Here is a 19,438-nt window from a genome sequence, read left to right as displayed (position 1 = left end):
TTGGAGATCTCCTCCCAGCCGGCGCTTGCCTCGAGGATCCTGCGGACCCCGAACCCGCCGGGGTTCAAAATGCCGGCGATCGAACCCTACGACGGGGCGGCGGACCCGCGGGACCACGTGGAGAGTTTCAGGACTCTTATGCTCCTCCATGGAGCATCGGATCCGCTCCTCTGCAAGGCCTTCCCGGCGACCCTCCGTGGCCCGGCAAGGGCATGGTTCGCCGGCCTGGAGGCTAACTCCATCCAGTCCTTCGACCAGTTCACCCGCTTCTTCATCAGCCATTTCGCCGTCAGTAGCAGGCGGCGACTGGTCTCCGACTCCCTCTTTGATGTCCGGCAAAACGAGGGAGAAAGCCTGCGGGATTATCTCACCCGCTTCAACAAGGCTACACTGGAGGTCCGGAACCTGAGCCAGGAAGTGGCTCTCTCAGCCCTGAAGCGTGGCTTCCGGAAGGGCAGACTCACCTTCTCCCTGGACAAACGCCTGCCGCGGAGCTTCCCGGAGCTGTTATCTCGGGCAAACCAGTATGCAGACGCCGAGGAGGCAGCATCCCACCGGAACAAGGAGGCCGCCGAGGCCCCTCTAAAGCCCGGGAAGAAAAGGCGAAAAGAGGCACCCCAGAGGAGGAGCCCGACGCCTCAACGCCGGCGCAGAAGCCCGTCACCAGCAAGGAACCACGGCGCCACACGCCCTCGTTCTCCGCACCGACGCTTCAACCGGTACACCCCACTCCTGGCCCCCCGGGCCCAGATCCTCATGGAGGTCAAGGGGCGGGAGGACCTCCCGGTCCCGAGGCAGATGAAGAAGATCCCTGGGAGGAGGCCTTCTCGGGCGTACTGTGAGTACCACCGAGACCACGGCCACGATACCGAAGACTGCTTCCAGCTTCGGGACGAGATCGAGGCTCTCATTCGCCGAGGGCGTCTCGGTCGATATGTAAACGACCGACGTCCCCCGGCAGACCCGCGTCCGGCCGACCCGGCCCCTCAGGAGCCTCGGGAACAGAATCGGCCCGTTGCGGGAGTGATCCACACCATCACTGGGGGCTGCTCTCGGCCCGTGAGGAACGCAGGGGGCTCGGCGGGAGCATCAGGAGTGGCCGTCGCGAAGAGGCAGCGGGTCGGAAATGTAATCACTTTTTGTGATGAAGATGTAAAGGGGGTTCAGACTCCCCACGATGACGCCATGGTGATCTCTCTCACTATGGCGAACTATGATGTAAGGCGTGTTCTTGTGGATAGTGGAAGCTCAGCTGATATTTTGTATTACGAGGCCTTCCAAAAGATGAGCTTGTCCCGACAATTGTTGCACAAAACATCCACCCCCCTCATAGGATTCACTGGAGACGCTATCTCGGCCGAAGGTGTCATTGAGCTGCCTGTGACTGCGGGCGTTGCACCCGCAGAAGCCACGGTGCGACTCGGGTTCTTGGTCGTCCGTGTCCCCTCGGCCTACAACGCTATCCTCGGACGACCCGGACTGAACGCCCTTCGCGCGGTAGTCTCTACATACCATTTGCTAATGCGGTTCCCCACGGCGGCCGGGATTGGAGAGGTCCGAGGTGACCAACCGACCGCACGGCAATGTTTCCTAGCAACTCTCAAAGGGAAGAAGCCCGTGGAGGCCCTAAGCGTCGAGTCCCTTGACGCCAGAGACGAGGTGGCTTTGCGGCACGGGGAGCCGGCCGAGGGTGTGATCGAAGTTCCCCTTGAAGAGGGTCGCCCGGACCGTACGGAGTTCGAGGGGAGTTCGAGGCACGGAGCCCGACCATGCAGAGCTACGTCCGGAAGGTGCAAGCACTCATTCCCGACCTCGGCAGTATTGACATTCAGCAGGTCCCAAGGAGCGAAAATGCTAGGGCCGACAGGTTGTCCCGCTTGGTGGGCGCTGAGGCACACAACTTGTCAAGGGCGATATACCTGGAGACCCTAGATGCCCCGAGCATCGGCGAGGCTGAAGCGGTAATGGCAATTGATCCGGAACCATCTTGGATGGACCCGCTTGTAGCTTACCTCGCCGAAGGGATCCTCCCCGAAGATGAAGATCAAGCTCGGCGACTTGTTATGAAGTCCGCCCACTACGTACTCTACGAAGGGAGGCTGTATCGGACCTCGTTCACCGCCCCCCTCTTAAGGTGCCTCCGCCCTTCGGAAGCGGCTTACGCCCTCAGCGAAGTCCACGAAGGCATCTGCGGATCGCACCTGGGGGCTAGGTCCCTGGCACATAAGATCATGAGGCAAGGCTACTCTTGGCCGACCTTATTGGAAGACTCCAAGGATCACGTACGGAAATGCGACGCCTGCCAGCGCCACGCCAACATCCAGAGAGTCCCCTCTGTTCCCTTGGCGCCAATCACCGCCCCCTGGCCCTTTGCACAGTGGGGAATGGATATCCTCGGACCATTCCCCATCGCTTCGGCCCAGAGGAAATTTTTGATTGTCGCCATCGACTACTTCACCAAGTGGGTGGAGGCAGAGCCACTGGCCACCATCACGGAGGCGCAAGTCCGGAAGTTCGTAAAGAAGAACATCATTGTCCGATTTGGGGTACCTCGGGTCCTCATCTCGGATAACGGTCGACAGTTTGATAACAAGCATTTCCGAGACTTCTGCGAGGAGTTCGGGATCGAACATCGGTTCACGTCCGTGTCGCATCCCCAAACCAACGGCGAGGCCGAGGTCACAAATCGGACAATCCTCCAAGGTATCAAAGTGCGGATCGGACGGACGGGGCAAGCTTGGGTCGAGGAACTCGAGAATGTCCTTTGGGTGTATCGGACCACGCATCGGACTCCAACCGGGGAGACGCCTTTCAGCCTAACCTATGGCACGGAAGCCGTTGTCCCCGTAGAGCTCGGACTTCCCTCACCTCGGGTAGCCGCACACCGACCCGAGGCCAACTCGGAGCAACTCCGAGGGAACCTGGATCTCTTGGAAGAAGCAAGGAAAATGGCGCAGGTTCGGATGGCAATGTATCAGCGGAGGGTGGCCCGATATTACAACTCCAAAGTCCGACCGAAGCTTTTCAAAATTGGAGATCTGGTGCTGAGGCGAGCTAAGGCATCTCAACCTACGGAAGGTGGGAAGCTAGCGCCGAATTGGGAAGGCCCGTATAAAGTTCGTTGGGTAAACCGACCTGGCTCCTACCAGTTGGAAGCCCTAGATGGCCGAGAAATTCCAAGGGGCTGGAATTCCGCTAACCTGCGGATGTATTACCAGTAGAACAACAAGGCCAGAAAGACAATTTGAAAAGGTGCAACACTTTTCATTTCAATAATTTCTGGTTACAATGGCGTGCTCGTGTGATTACAAGGAATTCCCAGAGGGGAATTAGGGAGTAAAGAAAGCAAAGAAGAGGTGGAGAATCCGTGGAGCTGAGGACCGAGGATCCCAAACCCTCAACCCAAAGCAGCTGCAATCCCACCGGAAGTGGGTGCTTCTAACCGGAGGCGCCATCCAGCACCTCACCAAAAAGACGAGGAGCCGCCGCAGAAGAAGCTCCCGCTGCCCCCAGGGGAACGCCGCCTCCAAAGGATATTCCCATCCTCCCCAGTGGTAGGAAAGAGAAGGAATTCGAGGGGGAAGAGCATATGGAGGCGCGGTCCCGGACTGAGCGTCTGGTGCAGAGCTCAATCGGGAGGCTGAACTTCAAGGAGGGGAGATGTGATCCCGGATGAAACGCCTAGAGCGGAGTTCCGCCGGGAAGACCCTCCTTGTTGATCCCAGATGAAACGGCTAGTTGGCTGAAGTCGCAAGGGGAGCGCCTCCCCTTTCCTTCAACAGGAGTCTCTCAGTCATATGCCAAGGAGGAGGTCCGCGATCCATGGCAACCTGAACAGCTCCGGCTTGGCAAACTCCATCGTACCTGCACCTGTATTTATAGCCAAACTGCGGCCCCCTGGTCGTTCCGACGCGGGTGGCTCCAATAAATGCAGGCGCATTGAAACCGGAGCCGTTTCGGCTCCCGAGGCGTATCTCCCCGCGATTTCCTAAGCGTCATTCTCCTTAAACCGCATTCTTTGTGCAGGACAATCCGGGTGTCATGTACCCCTAGGTCCACATATCTCCGCTCGCGCCCAGGCCGTATCCTCCTCGAAGAACCCGCGTATCGCGGCCGCTCAACTAACACTCCTCGCAAGCAGCAGCTGGCGATCCGATTTTCCAGGTAACGCATTAATTAGCGTTTAATGCCCTTCTCGTGTTCCCCCAGGCAACGCTTAGAGAAAAGGAGAAACATGATCGCGGCTGGCCACGGAGAAACCCCGTCGGGCAGCGAGCGACAAGCGCACGACCAGCGAGCGGAATTTCCCGAGGCTCGGCCCTCGGATGCCTGGCTAGCCCGATGATCATCCCGGGAGCAGACTAGCCGGAAGCCCCGACCGGTCGCCTCGGCTTGCGCCAGCCTTGGCCGACCAACGAGTGGAATGTCCCGAGGCTCGGCCCTCGGATGCCAGGCTAACCCGATGATCATCCCGGGAGCAGACTAGCCTGAAGCCCCGTCCGGTCGCCTCGGCTTGCGCCAGCCTTGGCCGACCAACGAGCGGAATGTCCTGAGGCTCGGCCCTCGGATGCCAGGCTAACCCGATGATCATCCCGGGAGCAGACTAGCCTGAAGCCCCGACCGGTCGCCTCGGCTTGCGCCAGCCTTGGCCGACCAACGAGCGGAATGTCCTGAGGCTCGGCCCTCGGATGCCAGGCTAACCCGACGATCATCCCGGGAGCAGACTAGCCTGAAGCCCCGACCGGTCGCCTCGGCTCGCGCCAGCCTTGGCCGACCAACGAGTGGAATTTCCTGAGGCTTGACAACCCTCGGATGCCAGGCTAACCCGACGATCATCCCGGGAGCAGACTAGCCTGAAGCCCCGACCGGTCGCCTCGGCTTGCGCCAGCCTTGGCCGACCAACGAGCGGAATTTCCTGAGGCTTGACAACCCTCGGATGCCAGGCTAACCCGACGATCATCCCGGGAGCAGACTAGCCTGAAGCCCCGACCGGTCGCCTCGGCTCGCGCCAGCCTTGGCCGACCAACGAGTGGAATTTCCTGAGGCTTGACAACCCTCGGATGCCAGGCTAACCCGACGATCATCCCGGGAGCAGACTAGCCTGAAGCCCCGACCGGTCGCCTCGGCTTGCGCCAGCCTTGGCCGACCAACGAGCGGAATTTCCTGAGGCTTGACAACCCTCGGATGCCAGGCTAACCCGACGATCATCCCGGGAGCAGACTAGCCTGAAGCCCCGACCGGTCGCCTCGGCTTGCGCCAGCCTTGGCCGACCAACGAGCGGAATTTCCTGAGGCTTGACGGCCCTCGGATGCCTGGCTAGCCCGATGATCATCCCGGGAGCAGACTAGCCGGAAGCCCCGACCGGTCGCCTCGGCTTGCGCCAGCCTTGGCCGACCAACGAGTGGAAGGTCCCGAGGCTCGGCCCTCGGATGCCAGGCTAACCCGATGACTATCCCGGGAGCAGACTAGCCTGAAGCCCCGACCGGTCGCCTCGGCTTGCGCCAGCCTTGGCCGACCAACGAGCGGAATTTTCTGAGGCTTGACGGCCCTCGGATGCCTGGCTAGCCCGATGATCATCCCGGGAGCAGACTAGCCGGAAGCCCCGACCGGTCGCCTCGGCTTGCGCCAGCCTTGGCCGACCAACGAGTGGAAGGTCCCGAGGCTCGGCCCTCGGATGCCAGGCTAACCCGATGACCATCCCGGGAGCAGACTAGCCTGAAGCCCCGACCAGTTGCCTCGGCATGCGCCAGCCTTGGTCGACCAACGAGTGGAATTTCCTGAGGCCTAACCCTCGGATGCCTGGCTTGGCGCCGGAAGAATTTCCTGAGGCCTAACCCTCGGATGCCTGGCTTGGCGCCGGAAGAATTTCCTGAGGCCTAACCCTCGGATGCCTGGCTTAGCGCCGGAAGAATTTCCCGAGGCCTAACCCTCGGATGCCTGGCTTAGCGCCGGAAGAATTTCCTGAGGCCCAACCCTCGGATGCCTGGCTTAGCGCCGGAAGAGTTTCCTGAGGCCTAACCCTCGGATGCCTGGCTTAGCGCCGGAAGAATTTCCTGAGGCCTAACCCTCGGATGCCTGGCTTAGCGCCGGAAGAGTTTCCTGGGGCCTAACCCTCGGATGCCTGGCTTAGCGCCGGAAGAATTTTCTGAGGCCTAACCCTCGGATGCCTGGCTTGGCGCCGGAAGAATTTCCTGAGGCCTAACCCTCGGATGCCTGGCTTAGCGCTGGAAGAATTTCCTGAGGCCTAACCCTCGGATGCCTGGCTTAGCGCCGGAAGAATTTCCTGGGGCCTAACCCTCGGATGCCTGGCTTAGTGCCGGAAGAATTTCCTGAGGCCTAACCCTCGGATGCCTGGCTTAGCGCCGGAAGAATTTCCCGAGGCCTAACCCTCGGATGCCTGGCTTAGCGCCGGAAGAATTTCGGGAGCCAGGAGTCAGCAAGACGCTACCGAGAGTTAAAAGAAAAAGAAGGACGAAGGCGAGATGAAGAAACATTCAACTTGCATTAATTTTCATTGTTTCAGGGCCGAGGCCCATACAATTTGGCAAAACCCCGGTATACAAAAAAAAAAGAGAAGACAACGAAAGGTACAAGAGGTCAGCTTGGAGGAACTCCCGGGTCGGGAACGTCGGGCTCGTCCGCAGGAGGTAGGGAAGCAGCAGGAGAACCAGCAGGCAATGGCGCCGGAGAGGAGTCGAGAAGGGAAATCTCGCTCAGGTCAACTTCGGGGTACTTAGCCGACACCCTTGCCAGGCCCTCCTCGAAGCCTAAGATAAAGGCTTCGGCCCCCGCGTCCGACGCGTCACGGACAAACTCGTCGGACTGACGATAGGTCTGTACTGCCTCCGACATATCATGAGCGAACTCGGCGGACTGGCGATAAGCCTCTACCGCCTGACGCCCGATTTCCGCACTCCTCTCGGCCAGCGCCGCCTCTGCCCGCTCCATAATCTGGGCTTTCGCCTCCAAGACCTTCGCCACAATCCGGCCTTCCGCCTCGGTGGAGACCCTCAGCAGCTCAGCCCGAGCCTCCTTGTGCTTCGCTTCGGCAGCAATGCGAGCAGCCTCAGCCTCCGTCAGGCGCGAATGAAGCTCCTGATCGCTCGCACGGGACTTCTCCAAGGCCGACTCCAATTCGTCCAGCTTAGCTTCAAGAGACCGGATTCGGTTGCGGGCGTTGTCGGCTGACCGCTGGGCCTTCTCCCACCTCTCCCGGTAGTCGGCAGCCTTCCGGGACTGCTTCTCGGCCCGCTCATCCGCCTTCTTGACCTCGCCCTCGAGACCCGAGGCAACCTTGAGCTGCTCCTGAGCCTCCAACAGTTGCTTCTCGAGGGCAGCAAAGCCGAGTGCCCGCTCTTCGGCCTCCCGGAGCCTCGCCTCGAAGTCCCCGGTCGTCCTGCCTGCCACAGCCTGGCCTCCCTTTTCCACTGCTTTCAGCCGGTCCTCGGCCTTCGCCAGAAGCCCCGCCTGTTCCTTGTAGCACTCCTCCAGACGGATCATGTACTGGGCGAGCTAAGAAATAGGAAAAATAAGGGAGTCAGGCGGAGAACAACAGAGCCAATAAATGGTGAAAAGCGGCCAGAAGAACACTCACCGACATGAGACAGACACAGCTGGCAGCCCCAACGTCAGAGACCTCCAACTCCCGGACCCGCCGACGGTCCTTCTCCAGCAGCACTGTTTCGATGAGATTTCGGGCGCCATCGGTAGTGAAGGCAGACCCCGATTTCTCCCCAGAGCCGGACGGTGGTTCTGCAGCCTTACCCCTATCCATCGCCTGGGGAAGAGTCCGGCCGATCGCGCTCGGGGCGGGGGTCACCCCAGGAATTGATAGGGTCCCGCTCGGTCGGGGCCTCGGCGCGTCCCTCCTCGAGTCATCAGGAGCCGACCGAGTCGAAGGCCGGGTCGGGGACCGATCACGTCCGACCCGTCCGTCTCGGGCAGGCTCGGATGATACCTCCGGAGTAGCGGCAATCTTACCACCGGAGGGCTGATACAGCGTCAGCTGCCGGTCCGTGCCCACGACGTCTCCCTGATCGGTGGGCCCGGACTCGTCGGTCGGCGTCGGAGGCACCTCCTTACGGGACTTCTTCGCCGGTGGGGCCCCGCTCGGAAGAGCTCGTTTCCTCCTCTGGGCTGCTTCCAGCAGGGACGCCCTACCAACAGCCTTTGTCTTCACCGACCGCATGACGTCGTCGATCTCTGCAAAAAGGACGGGATAGTCGGAGACGGAGAAACCAAAGGAAAGAACGGGACGAAAGAAGGGAAAAAGTCAAGAAAGAATCGGTGGCGGACTCACGGTCGGTGGGGACCGAGCTCAGACCGACATTCACCAAAGTATCCTCGGAAATAAGGCGGGCCACCGGGGGGAGCTGGCCCTCGGCAACCAACCCCTTCAAGGCGGCCAAGCCATCGGACTCCTCCCTTGACAGTCTCGATAGGCCGATCGGAGACTTCATCGGGGTCTCCCAGGTCGCCCTGATTTCCCAAGAGGGATCTGCATCAACAAAAAAGAAGCGCTCCTTCCATTTGTGAATGGAGGTAGGAGCCTCCTTGACAAGGCCGCATCCTCGCCGCGCTGCGAAGCACCACCAACCTTTGTCCTGGGGGTGGCCGCTCAGGCTGTAGAACTCCCAAAAAACATTCAGGGTGGCGGGGATCTCGTGCATACGGCAGAGAACCTGGAAGACCGTCAGGGCCCGCCACGAGTTCGGCACCAGTTGCGTCGGTGCCACTCTTAAACCCCGTAGCACCTGCATGACCAAGTCCGAAGGGGGAAAGCGGAACCCGGCCTGGAGAATGCCCTCATTGATGGCGATCTTCCCTGGAGGAGGATGGGACATCCTCTCCTCAGGCCCCGGGAGCGTGGCGTTGCAGGCCTCGGGAAGGTGGTACCGAGCCACGAGTCTGTCTAAGTCTGTGGCGACCAGCTCCGACTTAATTTGGTCTGCCCTCACTTCGCCCATTCCTAATGGCCAATAAACCTACGGTCAGGACGGGGACAGGAAGGGGGGAAAGACCGGAGCGACTGGAGTACACTAGTATAAGAGGGGAAAGTATGGAGAGCCCTAAGTAGAAGAATGGGGAAAACTCACCGGAAAAGAGGTAAGAACGGCTCCGAGAGCGCCAAAGGAGAAACAAGTGAACAGTCCGACGGCAGCAACAGCAGCGCAAAGGGGAAACTTGAAAATATCTGTAAAGAAGAAGACGGACGGGGAAAGGCCCCCGATTAAATAGGCGGAAAGGCAAGTGACGCCTCGATGACGCCAGAGGACGCCTGGCTGCCGAAGGGTCGCTCGCGCCCCAAAGGCGAATCGACACCATTAGGGAAGGATGTCCGCCGAAATCCTCAGACTGCCAGGTCAGCAATAACCGCCATACGCCATAAAAAGGGCGGGGAGCTCGAAGCGCGCGCGCCTCTCCGAGGAACGGCGGCAATCCCGAAACATCACTCCCTTCACCTGTTCCCCTTCTGGTTCCAGGCTCGGAAGTGGGGGGCTACTGTTACGGGGGAACTAAGCCGCCATGCCCCACGTGACCGGCACGCGCGCCCAGGAAGACTACGGCTGCCCTTTGATCCAGCGCTCCGACCCCGAGTCGGACGTCCTCGGCTCCGCAGCCCGACCCCGAGTCGGCTGCCCTTTGATCCAGCGCTCCGACCCCGAGTCGGACGTCCTCGGCTCCGCAGCCCGACCCCGAGTCGGCTGCCCTTTGATCCAGCGCTCCGACCCCGAGTCGGACGTCCTCGGCTCCGCAGCCCGACCCCGAGTCGGCTGCCCTTTGATCCAGCGCTCCGACCCCGAGTCGGAGATCTCTTGATAACGACAGGCTATTCCCCAGAGGCACGCCGCGGCCTCCTGCTCCGCTACTCCCTGCAACGGCTGTATCCGATGCTGCTCCACGATCTCCTGCATCAGCCGTACAAAGCGGAGCCCCACTATGCCCTGACGTGGCCGTACCCGGTGCTGCTCCACGACGCCCTGTAACGGCCATGTCAGTGGCCACACCATCGTGCCCCACGATAACGAACCCCCCTGAGAGACCCCCCAGCCAGGTATATATGCGGCTGGGGGGAGAAAGGGGGGAGGTGAGCAATATCTCCCAGAGCACTCTCTTACTTGCGATTATCACCTCTCCTCCTCCTCCAATCTCCTCTGACTTGACCGTCGGAGGGCCATCACCACCCTGGTGGTGGTGCAAGGCTTGTTTGCAGGTTTCTTGGCGGAAGGTGGAGCGCAACCAACACCAACCAAGACAACTCAGACGGAACCCCGTTCACACCGCAGTGCCAATCGTTCTCGGTTTGGACCACCAGCAACACTTACAAAAATAAAATTTGGTCTTAATTTTATTATGAATACATATGTCTTAAACTATTCTTCAGTTTAATGTAATATACTTCTCCTTCTTCATGTAAATTTACGTTGTATGCAAATTTTTGCAACATTTATAAAATTCCTTAGTGTAATATACTTCTCTTTCTAGGCGGGTTTTCGAAGGCCGGTTCAATTAAATAGAAAAACCGTGCGATTGATAATCATTGGATCCATCTTTTCAAAATGCAGTCATTCAAATCATCCCAAAATAATCATTTAAATCTATTTGCATTTTCTTGCTTTTTTTTGAATCATCTAAACAATCAAGCAAATTGAGTTTAATACCATTCATGCTCTCGTAGACCAATTTTCCATCCGATTACTTCCATCTATATTGAAAGATAAAAATCTAATTTGTACTATGCATTATCAACAGTCAGTGCTCGACACTAAGGAACAAAAGAAATCAATGTAATATCAGCTTCTCAAAATCTGAACTGAAAAAAGCTTACTTATGCAATATTAGTTATAGCTGAACATGAGAAAAGGATCATTTATGCCATATCTTACTAAAAAATAACTTTTTTAGTATATCTGGAAAATAGCACTAAAAATAGTCAATAAAAATTTCCTTTTATCAACAATGAATAATGAGATCTATTTCTTTTTTCAAAAGTTATTATTTTTATTATTATTGTTGTTGTTGTTGTTATTCTTATTATTACTAATACTGCTACTATTGCTATTATTGCGGTTTTAATTATATTATTATTACCTTCATCATTGTTGTCATCGTCGTCATTGTTATTATTGTTATTGTTGTTTTGGTTGTTATTATTCTTATTCTTGTTCTTCTTATTGTTATTGTTATCATTATTGTTGTTGTTATTAGCCCATTAATTCAATAAATAGATGGTAATCATGTTTCAGCACAAAAATCTTTTCAACTAGTCAGTCCTTTGATGACTTACATTGCAATGGACACATGATAATGCGGCGTTCCAGAGGTTACCAAACGAGCATAAACCCTACCCCCAGTTCTTCTACGATAGGTCAACCACTTCCAACGCCTGCAAAATATCAGCTCAAGCAGTCTCACCCCGCCATCACAATTCAGCCGAGCACACAATGGAATGCTATCTGTTTCAACTGCTGAGAGTGGAGGGGTCATTGAGGAGGGCATCGTCAGTCCGCCACCACACTATCCATCTCGAAGACAGAAAACTCCTCATCTCAAAGAGCGAGAACATTAGATATAGTTGCTAAACATGCAGGATAGAGAGAGCATGCGACCCTTTTGTTTTCGAGACGGCAATTCAAGCATGCAAAGCTCTCTATGGTGCAAAAGATGAATCCGTCCTGCAGTTGGCCTAAGAGAAGATGTTAGAGAAATGGATCTGCGGTCTCCATTGCATCCCGAGTAGCAGCCAATACCTGCTTGAGAGCCCCCCCTGGACCGGCAGTGGCATGGCTCCACATGGCTACCAGCTCCCACTCAGAAGCAAACAGACACCTCGTCCGGCCCAACAGCTCTAGCTAGCTACAAGACACGACGACCCCGGCGCACTCTGATGAGGAAACCGGTTCCAAGATGAAATGGAGGATAATCCAAAAACCCCAGTGCTCCTTTTCTTCGCCATGCAGCCCGCTGCACAGCAATCGCTCTCTCATCGCCGGCTTGCCAAATTCCCGACCTGACAAAAGACGCTAGCCAGAATCTAATATTTGTGGCCTTGCTTGAGCGACACAACTCACACAGCCAAAAATCCTGCCCTAAAAAGAGATGATGGCATGAGGATATGCCAATAAAGATGGGAGTTTTTTCAACAGTTACCATTCACCTGCAGCGCGTCAGGCTTAGAATAGGCGAAGCATGCCAAGCCACCCATGAATGCGATTTTGCATTGGTCTCCTGCACTCCCGGATGATGCTTCCTTCTTTCTCTATCATGCCGTATCATCAAGCAAAAAATGGACTTGCACAAAAAGCAGCACAAGTGTATTGCATGGATAATATTACAACAAAAGTTATCATTCTATCGTGTCCCATCACGCAGGACACCGCACGAACTAGTAATGAACACCCGAAGTCTTGGCAGCAAGATGGAGAAGTGCCCATCTGTGGTAAATATTGCGAAGTTTCTTATACTTCTGTATAAATGTCTGAAGGTCAATCTCCTTGCCGAGGAGCTGCCTATGCAGTATTTCAGATTCCTCGTCCACTTTAATCATTGCCTCTGCAGACGTATCAGAAATTATATATAAGTCTCACTTCTTGCTGTATCATAAACCAGTTGATGTCTATTCAGGGATGTGCAGCAGACGCAACACAGATATGCACATGCGTTCATCTATGTCATGTATGCAACATGTTCATGTGATGTATCCGTAGTCACCGGAAATGGGTTGGATACAGGCACAGGGAAGCAGGTCTCGCAATAAAAATTAAGGAGAAAGCGCTAAGGTAGGGAGGTAGGGTGTAAGGATGAGTTTTTAAGGAGATTCCGAAGCATGTGGACCACCCGAAACAGAAAATTCCTGCTTATATTTATGTATCCAAATGTAATGTACGATAGGCTGACCACTTGTCGAAGCATTCACACAAGTGGAGGAATTAAATTTATATACTCATCATTTTCTTGCTGCCCGAAAATGTATGCATATGCTTACCATGAAGCTTCCGAAGAAGCGAAGCTGGAGAATACAACTTCAGAGTTTCTTCCTTCTGCCTCTCCAATCCGGCTAGCTTCTCTTGAGCAGCAGCTAATTCAGTTGTCCGAATGATAGTACACTGCACGTTCATTTGAAGCAAAGAGTCATCAATCAGGGATCACCAAAAATGAGCATAATGCTGATCATTTGGAAACAAGAATCACACATTTGGCAGGTTAGAGAGAAAGCACAAGATGTTTCTTATAGAATGGCGAAATCAGTAATCTGCTATCGGTTACAATGTTTATTACCATAGAACGTCCAATGGTAAATGTGGAGAGAAAAAGCCTCTGAAGCCTACCTGATTCCTAAGCTCTAAAATTCTAGGTTCCTTCTCCAAATTCTCCCCTATAAAGTAAACATGAACCATACTTTTAGACTCATGGTGAAATGGCACAGTCAAACAATACACGTATAAAGCACACAAAGCAACTCACTCGCGAGTTGCGATGTTTCCTTGCGAAGTTCATCCCGAAGCTGCATAAAAACAGTTAAATGATAGTTCAAAGTCAAGCAAAAGTCTCAAACCAGAATATCAGTAAACAATGAAAGCATGCAATAGATAACAACAAAATGAAATTGATTCACTCGTATAGATAATAAAAAGCCTTCCTCATAATGGAAAATATCCTTTTACCTAGGGGTGTAAATGAAGCGAGCTGCTCAAGCTCAAGTAGCAAAATACTCGACTTGCAGGTCGCGAGCCTAGTCGAGTATATATATTTTTAATAATATTTTATTTTATTTACAAAATATATTATTAATTTAATATTTTAAATGTAATATTATGTTATATTTTGTCTTAATTATATTTTCTAATTATGACCAAGGCTCGAATTCGAGCTCAAACTCAAACTTGAGTATGGCTCAGTTGATATTCGAATCGAGTTGAATCGATCTCGAGTATTGCTTTTTTTGATCGAGTCGATCTCGAGTATTGCTTTTTTTGATCGAGTCGAGTTCGAGCTTGGATATTAAGACTCAGTCGATCTTGAGTCGAGTTTCAAGCCCGAGTATTTTGAATCAGGTTGAGCTCCAGCCCTAGATACTTAACTCAGCTCGGCTTGATTACACCCCTATATTTACTTAAAAACAAAAAAGAAAAAGAAAAACCTTTCTTTATAAAAAAAAGCTAAATAAACGTTTAGAATAAATAAATTTCATCAGTTACAAGTGTCCACCTTAAGGGAATCATATCGTACAAAAAATATGAGATGAAGGTGAAGATCAAGGAACCACAACACACTTTCATATTTCATATGAAAATATCAGTTGCTAACTAGGCAATTTCCAAGTATAATCAACAATTCACGACAAGCAATTTCTTGCAAAGCTACAACAATGATGTTGCCATATGGTGTCTATAGTGAAAGATCGCACAATTAACTGAACAAACCTGAGGAAACTTTTCTAACAACTTGTACTCATAGAAGAGGAGGGAAAGAATAATGCAAGAGATTCGTAGATAAAGGATAATTTTGTATAAGTAATATGTATGAAAACTGGTCTGAAGAGTAAGAAATACAGTTTAACTTTCAAACTCACATTATTCTGAATTTTCACTTGGTCGAGCGAATTAAAGAAAGCATTGTATGCCTCCTTGTCAGTTAGAAGCTTTCTCAACTCATCAACACTGCACATAACCAGGATTACAAGCGAAGTAGATGGGAGAGCATGAATTAAAGCTAGATTATATATAAGCACAAACATGTGAAGCAACTAAAACCATTGGTAATCAAATCTGAAAAAAATATTAGCAACAAACACAAAAGCATGTGCAGACCTATACACATGATGCATTTGACATGTCAACCATGTGTCAAAGAAGAGCATTGCATAACCTTTTCTTGTTGATATCAGGCACAAGTTACACTAATCTACAAAAGATACATTCCCCTCTATCTGCAAGGACAAGGCTTTTGAGCTTGCCTCCGTTTGATATCCGAAAACTGCTTAGCAACAGTCGGACAAGTGGGAGGGAGATTGTCCTCAGACAGGACAAAGAATGATCAAGGTTAACAGCAAGGTTTGAAAAGGCATCAGCTACCTGATTGCCCTCTCCATAGATGTGAGACAAGTGAAACCAAGCCAAAGACTCTGCCAGGGAGCAGATGCCAAGAACGCACAGGTGATATGACGAGGCAGAGCTCTTAGCAGCCAAAATCTTCCATCCAGAGTCATGCACCTGCTTTGGAATCTTCCTAGAATCTTGAACCAGCACCAAGATTCTAAGTGCTTCCTTACCACATGCGTCTCTAAAACATCCCCTTCTCCACACCTGCAACCTGCTCCCAGTTCTGGTAACAAAGGCAGAGCCTGATGATGCAAGATGCATTTAACCACAGTCATCAAATCACCTTCAAACAGATCCCCAATGTGTGAAGCTCCTCGACAGCATAAATGACAGCATGCATTGCATAACTTTAAAATTCACTTTTTCTATGGAAAACTATAATCATAATCATGATAGATTTCCATGCAAACGATCATCCAGCAGAAAATAGCGGTTCTGTATCATAAAAACCAGGCACTCTCTCACACCCTCACACATGAAATCTTCCATCTCTACAACATCTCACTACCTTTTCCTCATCTCAAAACCAAATCAAACCAAATATCTCTTGATCTCCTCAAAGCAATTGCCACTACTGCTACGATGTGAGGTGGCACCTTCTTTTCTGAAAATCTTATCAGAGAGCTACAGCCCCCAAAACCATTGAAACCACCATCAAACACCTTTGCTTAAAGTGCTACTAAAACAACCGCTAGTCTGATGACGGATGCTAGGCCCGCTTAAGGAATGGTTTCTTATAGACGCAGCTCAGTCTAAGACTGCAGTTTCCTCGTTTGAAAAATCAAATACATTCATTTTTTTTTTTTTTACTTTGATAGTGACATGCTATAACAAACTAGAATCGAGATAACCACAAACTACCTTTTATCCTTCAAGCGAGAAATTATTCCTGCTGCCTCAGCAGGTGAAGGCTGCCCCTGTGATGGTGACTGAGGGAGATCTGAAGCTCTTTGATGTGTACCGACACCAGAAGAACTGCTTTGTGTGGAAGGGAGTGAAGATGAATTAACCACTGATGGAGGGTACCAAGATTGTGTAGGAATATTGTGAAAATTTGACTGAGCCTGCTGTTGTTGGGCACCCCTACATGCAAGTATTGGTTTACAAAACTTAATAAAACAAAATAAACACCAAAATTAATTGGACTTCTTTTAAAACAAAGCTTGGACAGAGTCCAATCAATTCATCAAGAAAGAAGTTATGGTGACATGGATTTGTCCAATAAACACAAGTTATGTGACAGCACTGTCAGTTTAAGTTGCCAAAAAAATTAGCCTTCACTTATTTATATGTGCAAATAACTTCCATAGTGAATGCATGGAATGGAAAAAAGAAAGCATCCTCAAGGTTATCGTAGGTGAAAACAATGACCTTGCATATTTCCCGGAAGTTCATTTAGTTATCAAAAAAATTACAAAGAATATTATATGGATAGCCATTAAATTCAGTAAGAAAGCCGGCTCATGAGCAGTTCATTAATTCAAGAGAAACTGAAGGCATATGATAGATCTGAAACAGACAAGTTAAAGATCACAAAGATTAAAACTTACCCAAAGATTGGAAACTTCCAGTTCATCATAGAAGCTACTGAGCTGCAGGGAATATAATAAAGTCACTTTAAATTTTATGTCAATTCAAATAAGAAAATAATATCTTCAAAATAGAAGCACACACATAAAATGATTCACACTTCCAACAAATTGGCTTTATGACTTGGTACAATAACTTTCTCTATCATGCATCATAGGACCAAAGTATAATCGTCAATTTATTACTACAAGTTGCTATAGTTGTTGGAACAAATAACAGGACTAGTAATTGTAATCCCTAACTATTGAGGAAAAATAACTAATAACAAAAAAAGGTTAAACTCTAAAATCTATATTATATTTAAATTAAAGTAATGTGCATTTCCTCTAGTTCCTTGTACTTCCATTTTCATCTCCTCTTTTCCCAAGCATTTTCCTTTCATCCCATTATTCTTACAGTCTTTTTTCATCCAATAAACTTTCCTGATGGTAATCCCCTGCCTTCAAACATTTAAAGCTACTACTAATGTTATTGATACCCACTTAGCTATAGATTGGAGATAAACCAATATTGTTTACAGAAGAACCAAATTTACTCAATACAAAAGCAAAGTCTGAAAATAAATTTTCATTAGTTATGTTCATAACTAAAAGATGTCTATTAAATTTGGATTCATGTTGCTAAGTACCATGTATACTTGAATACTGCAAGAATTCAGTTTCTTATTTATAGGACAAATCCATGTCAAAATGTCTTTGGCCTTAACAGGGTTGTTGTTCCTTAAAATCAAATAACCAAGTGTGAGTAGCTAGCTCCATCATGAAGCTCAGTTTCACAGCCTAAAATCTATCAGTGATGATGCTAAGCAACTGAGAAGACTAATATAGGCTATTCCCCCAGAGACAGTCAGACCGTAGAGAATACCACTAAAATTCCAGACTGCTCTTCATAACGAATGATATACTAAGCAGATTTTAAAATGTCACATGATTCCTTCAGATGCATGTTTCATCCCTTCCTAAAAGATTTCTATAAGGAATTACTTAAATGAATTGCCAAAAATAAGCATTCAGCTAATCTAAACCTGGGTTGTATGGAAAAACAAGTCAGGAGGTTAATTATGTTGGCAAAGTTGAATTTTTTCAGTAAAAAAGCTATCCACTTCCGTCACCCCAGGTGACTCAAAAATTGATAATAAACATTGCTAAAGTTTATAGCATCTGCAAGTACACATAGAAATGCCCTTGATATGATGCAATCAGCGAGTGATTTCTAGGCATTACATTTTCACATCAAGAAGCGTTGTATTAAGTTTCATACGTGCATGCTATAAAAATTTAGAATTCTTTAAATGATGTATGCATGATACATCCATTGTACCTAGACATGTCCATGAAAGCCCTTTGTGATTCTTGATTTGTCTATGCAAGTACAGTTACACATTATTATTGACTTACTTAAATTTTTTGCGGCATTAACGTATATTTATTCCATGTTTTTCTTTGGCGTGTATGTTCGATCAGAAAATTAGATTCTTATAGTTTTGTTCCAACAAGAATCGGGTTTTATCCTTTCCGATTTTGAGTGCTGGCGCCAGAGAATCAGCCTCTTTATCAAGAACTCCGTTTTGGTTTCTTTTCTTTTCGTTCCATGACATCGTTCCAGCCAATTTATGAGACCCTTCTGAGCTATTTGACTATTGGGGTGTGGGCAGTTTTTCCATGTCCACCTAAAATAAAAGCGCGAGGCTTTTCCCCAATAATTCCATATTCAATCAGCTACCTCCAGCCCTAATTCTAATCTACACAAAAAGATAACGAAAACTTGACCGCAATCTTGTCTCATCACAAGAAGATTGAACCGATGCCTACTCCTTCATCATCAATTGATCCGGGGAAAAAAGTAAAAGCAAAACCCTAGAAAACAAATCGAAGAAAAAAAGAACCCTATAGAAAAAAGCTCAATTGTAACTGTGAGAGATAACAGATAAATCCACCAATAGTAGAAACTCCCACCCCAAAACCAATCAAGAACTAGAAAAGATCAATTTTTACTTAAAAAATGGATAGACTAAGAAAACAGAATCAGAACAAAGGAAAAAAGAACGCAAAGAAAAGAACTCAAACAAATCGCAATCGCGTGCCTCTCTCCGTTCGATCCGATCGCTCGGAGATGGCGGTCGAATTGATCTCCGGCGTAATCTCCGAAAAGAGGGCAGAGAGAAAGAGCGACGAAGAGAGGGAACGAAGGAAGCAAGAGAAGGAGCCGGCCAAGATGAGTTCCTTTAGTCGCGGCGGAGGCTTTCTTCCGGAAAATTTGTTTCGGATCCTAATTGTAATCAAAGAACCCGATCCGATTCGGAACATCAGTTTTGGGTTTTCCGTTACATTCTGATCAAAATCCGGTCCATTACCGAGCCTGGAGCGATCTGCAGTTAATAAATCGAGCCGTCGAAATCGGATTTTGAGTCAACCCGGATCCAATATCCTTTCGCTTAAAGAAATTATTTATTACACTAGTCCGCTGCAAGTTCAAATCCCCTCCCAATGACCTTAGACCTTGGTTTGAGTCCTGCACAAAAACAACAATAGTTCATAGATACAGTAACAGCAAAAGCACACGAAAGTACCAGACTCATGTGATCAGAAAGGGCTGTGCAAAACCTTTCCTTCTCTCTCTCCAATGGCAAATTATACCCTACACCCCATGCAAGCATGATTCTTTCCCTTTTCCTCTCCCTCTCTTATGCACCAATGTAGTCATGTACTGCATCAATCAACTTGTATGGATCAATCATTGAGACAAAT

At 49.9% G+C, this 19,438-nt stretch overlaps 1 protein-coding gene across 2 annotated transcripts; it reads right to left on the bottom strand.

Moving 5' to 3' along the window:
- Positions 1 to 11,240: 11,240 nt before the first annotated feature.
- LOC103705510 (vacuolar protein-sorting-associated protein 37 homolog 1-like) lies at positions 11,241 to 18,925 on the bottom strand. Of its 2 annotated transcripts, none has more exons than XM_008789244.4 (8): positions 18,775 to 18,925; positions 16,652 to 16,693; positions 15,963 to 16,184; positions 14,573 to 14,660; positions 13,465 to 13,504; positions 13,329 to 13,375; positions 12,986 to 13,106; positions 11,241 to 12,552 (listed from the first exon to the last, which is right to left on the bottom strand). In XM_008789244.4, the coding sequence occupies exons 2-8, from the start codon at positions 16,678 to 16,680 to the stop codon at positions 12,386 to 12,388; spliced, it is 714 nt and encodes a 237-aa protein (XP_008787466.2). In that variant the 5' UTR covers positions 16,681 to 16,693; positions 18,775 to 18,925; the 3' UTR covers positions 11,241 to 12,385. The 2 variants fall into 2 exon arrangements, with proteins under 2 accessions (XP_008787466.2, XP_017697861.2); XM_017842372.3 differs by having other exon boundaries at positions 18,758 to 18,919.
- Positions 18,926 to 19,438: the final 513 nt, after the last annotated feature.

Source organism: Phoenix dactylifera, chromosome 17 (assembly GCF_009389715.1).
Source record: "Phoenix dactylifera cultivar Barhee BC4 chromosome 17, palm_55x_up_171113_PBpolish2nd_filt_p, whole genome shotgun sequence".
Lineage (NCBI taxonomy): Eukaryota > Viridiplantae > Streptophyta > Magnoliopsida > Arecales > Arecaceae > Phoenix > Phoenix dactylifera.
The sequence above is the reverse complement of the archived record's forward strand: the minus strand, read 5'-3'. Positions and strand labels throughout refer to the sequence as shown.

Excerpts from the sequence above, each read along its gene's own strand:
- LOC103705510 (XM_008789244.4), bottom strand. The coding sequence starts at position 16,680 with ATGATGAACTGGAAGTTTCCAATCTTTGG. Across the intron at positions 14,661-15,962 it reads TCTCGCTTGAAGGATAAAAG|TGTTGATGAGTTGAGAAAGC; the intron begins GTAGTTTGTGGT and ends GGTTATGTGCAG. Across the intron at positions 13,107-13,328 it reads TTTTAGAGCTTAGGAATCAG|TGTACTATCATTCGGACAAC; the intron begins GTAGGCTTCAGA and ends ATGAACGTGCAG.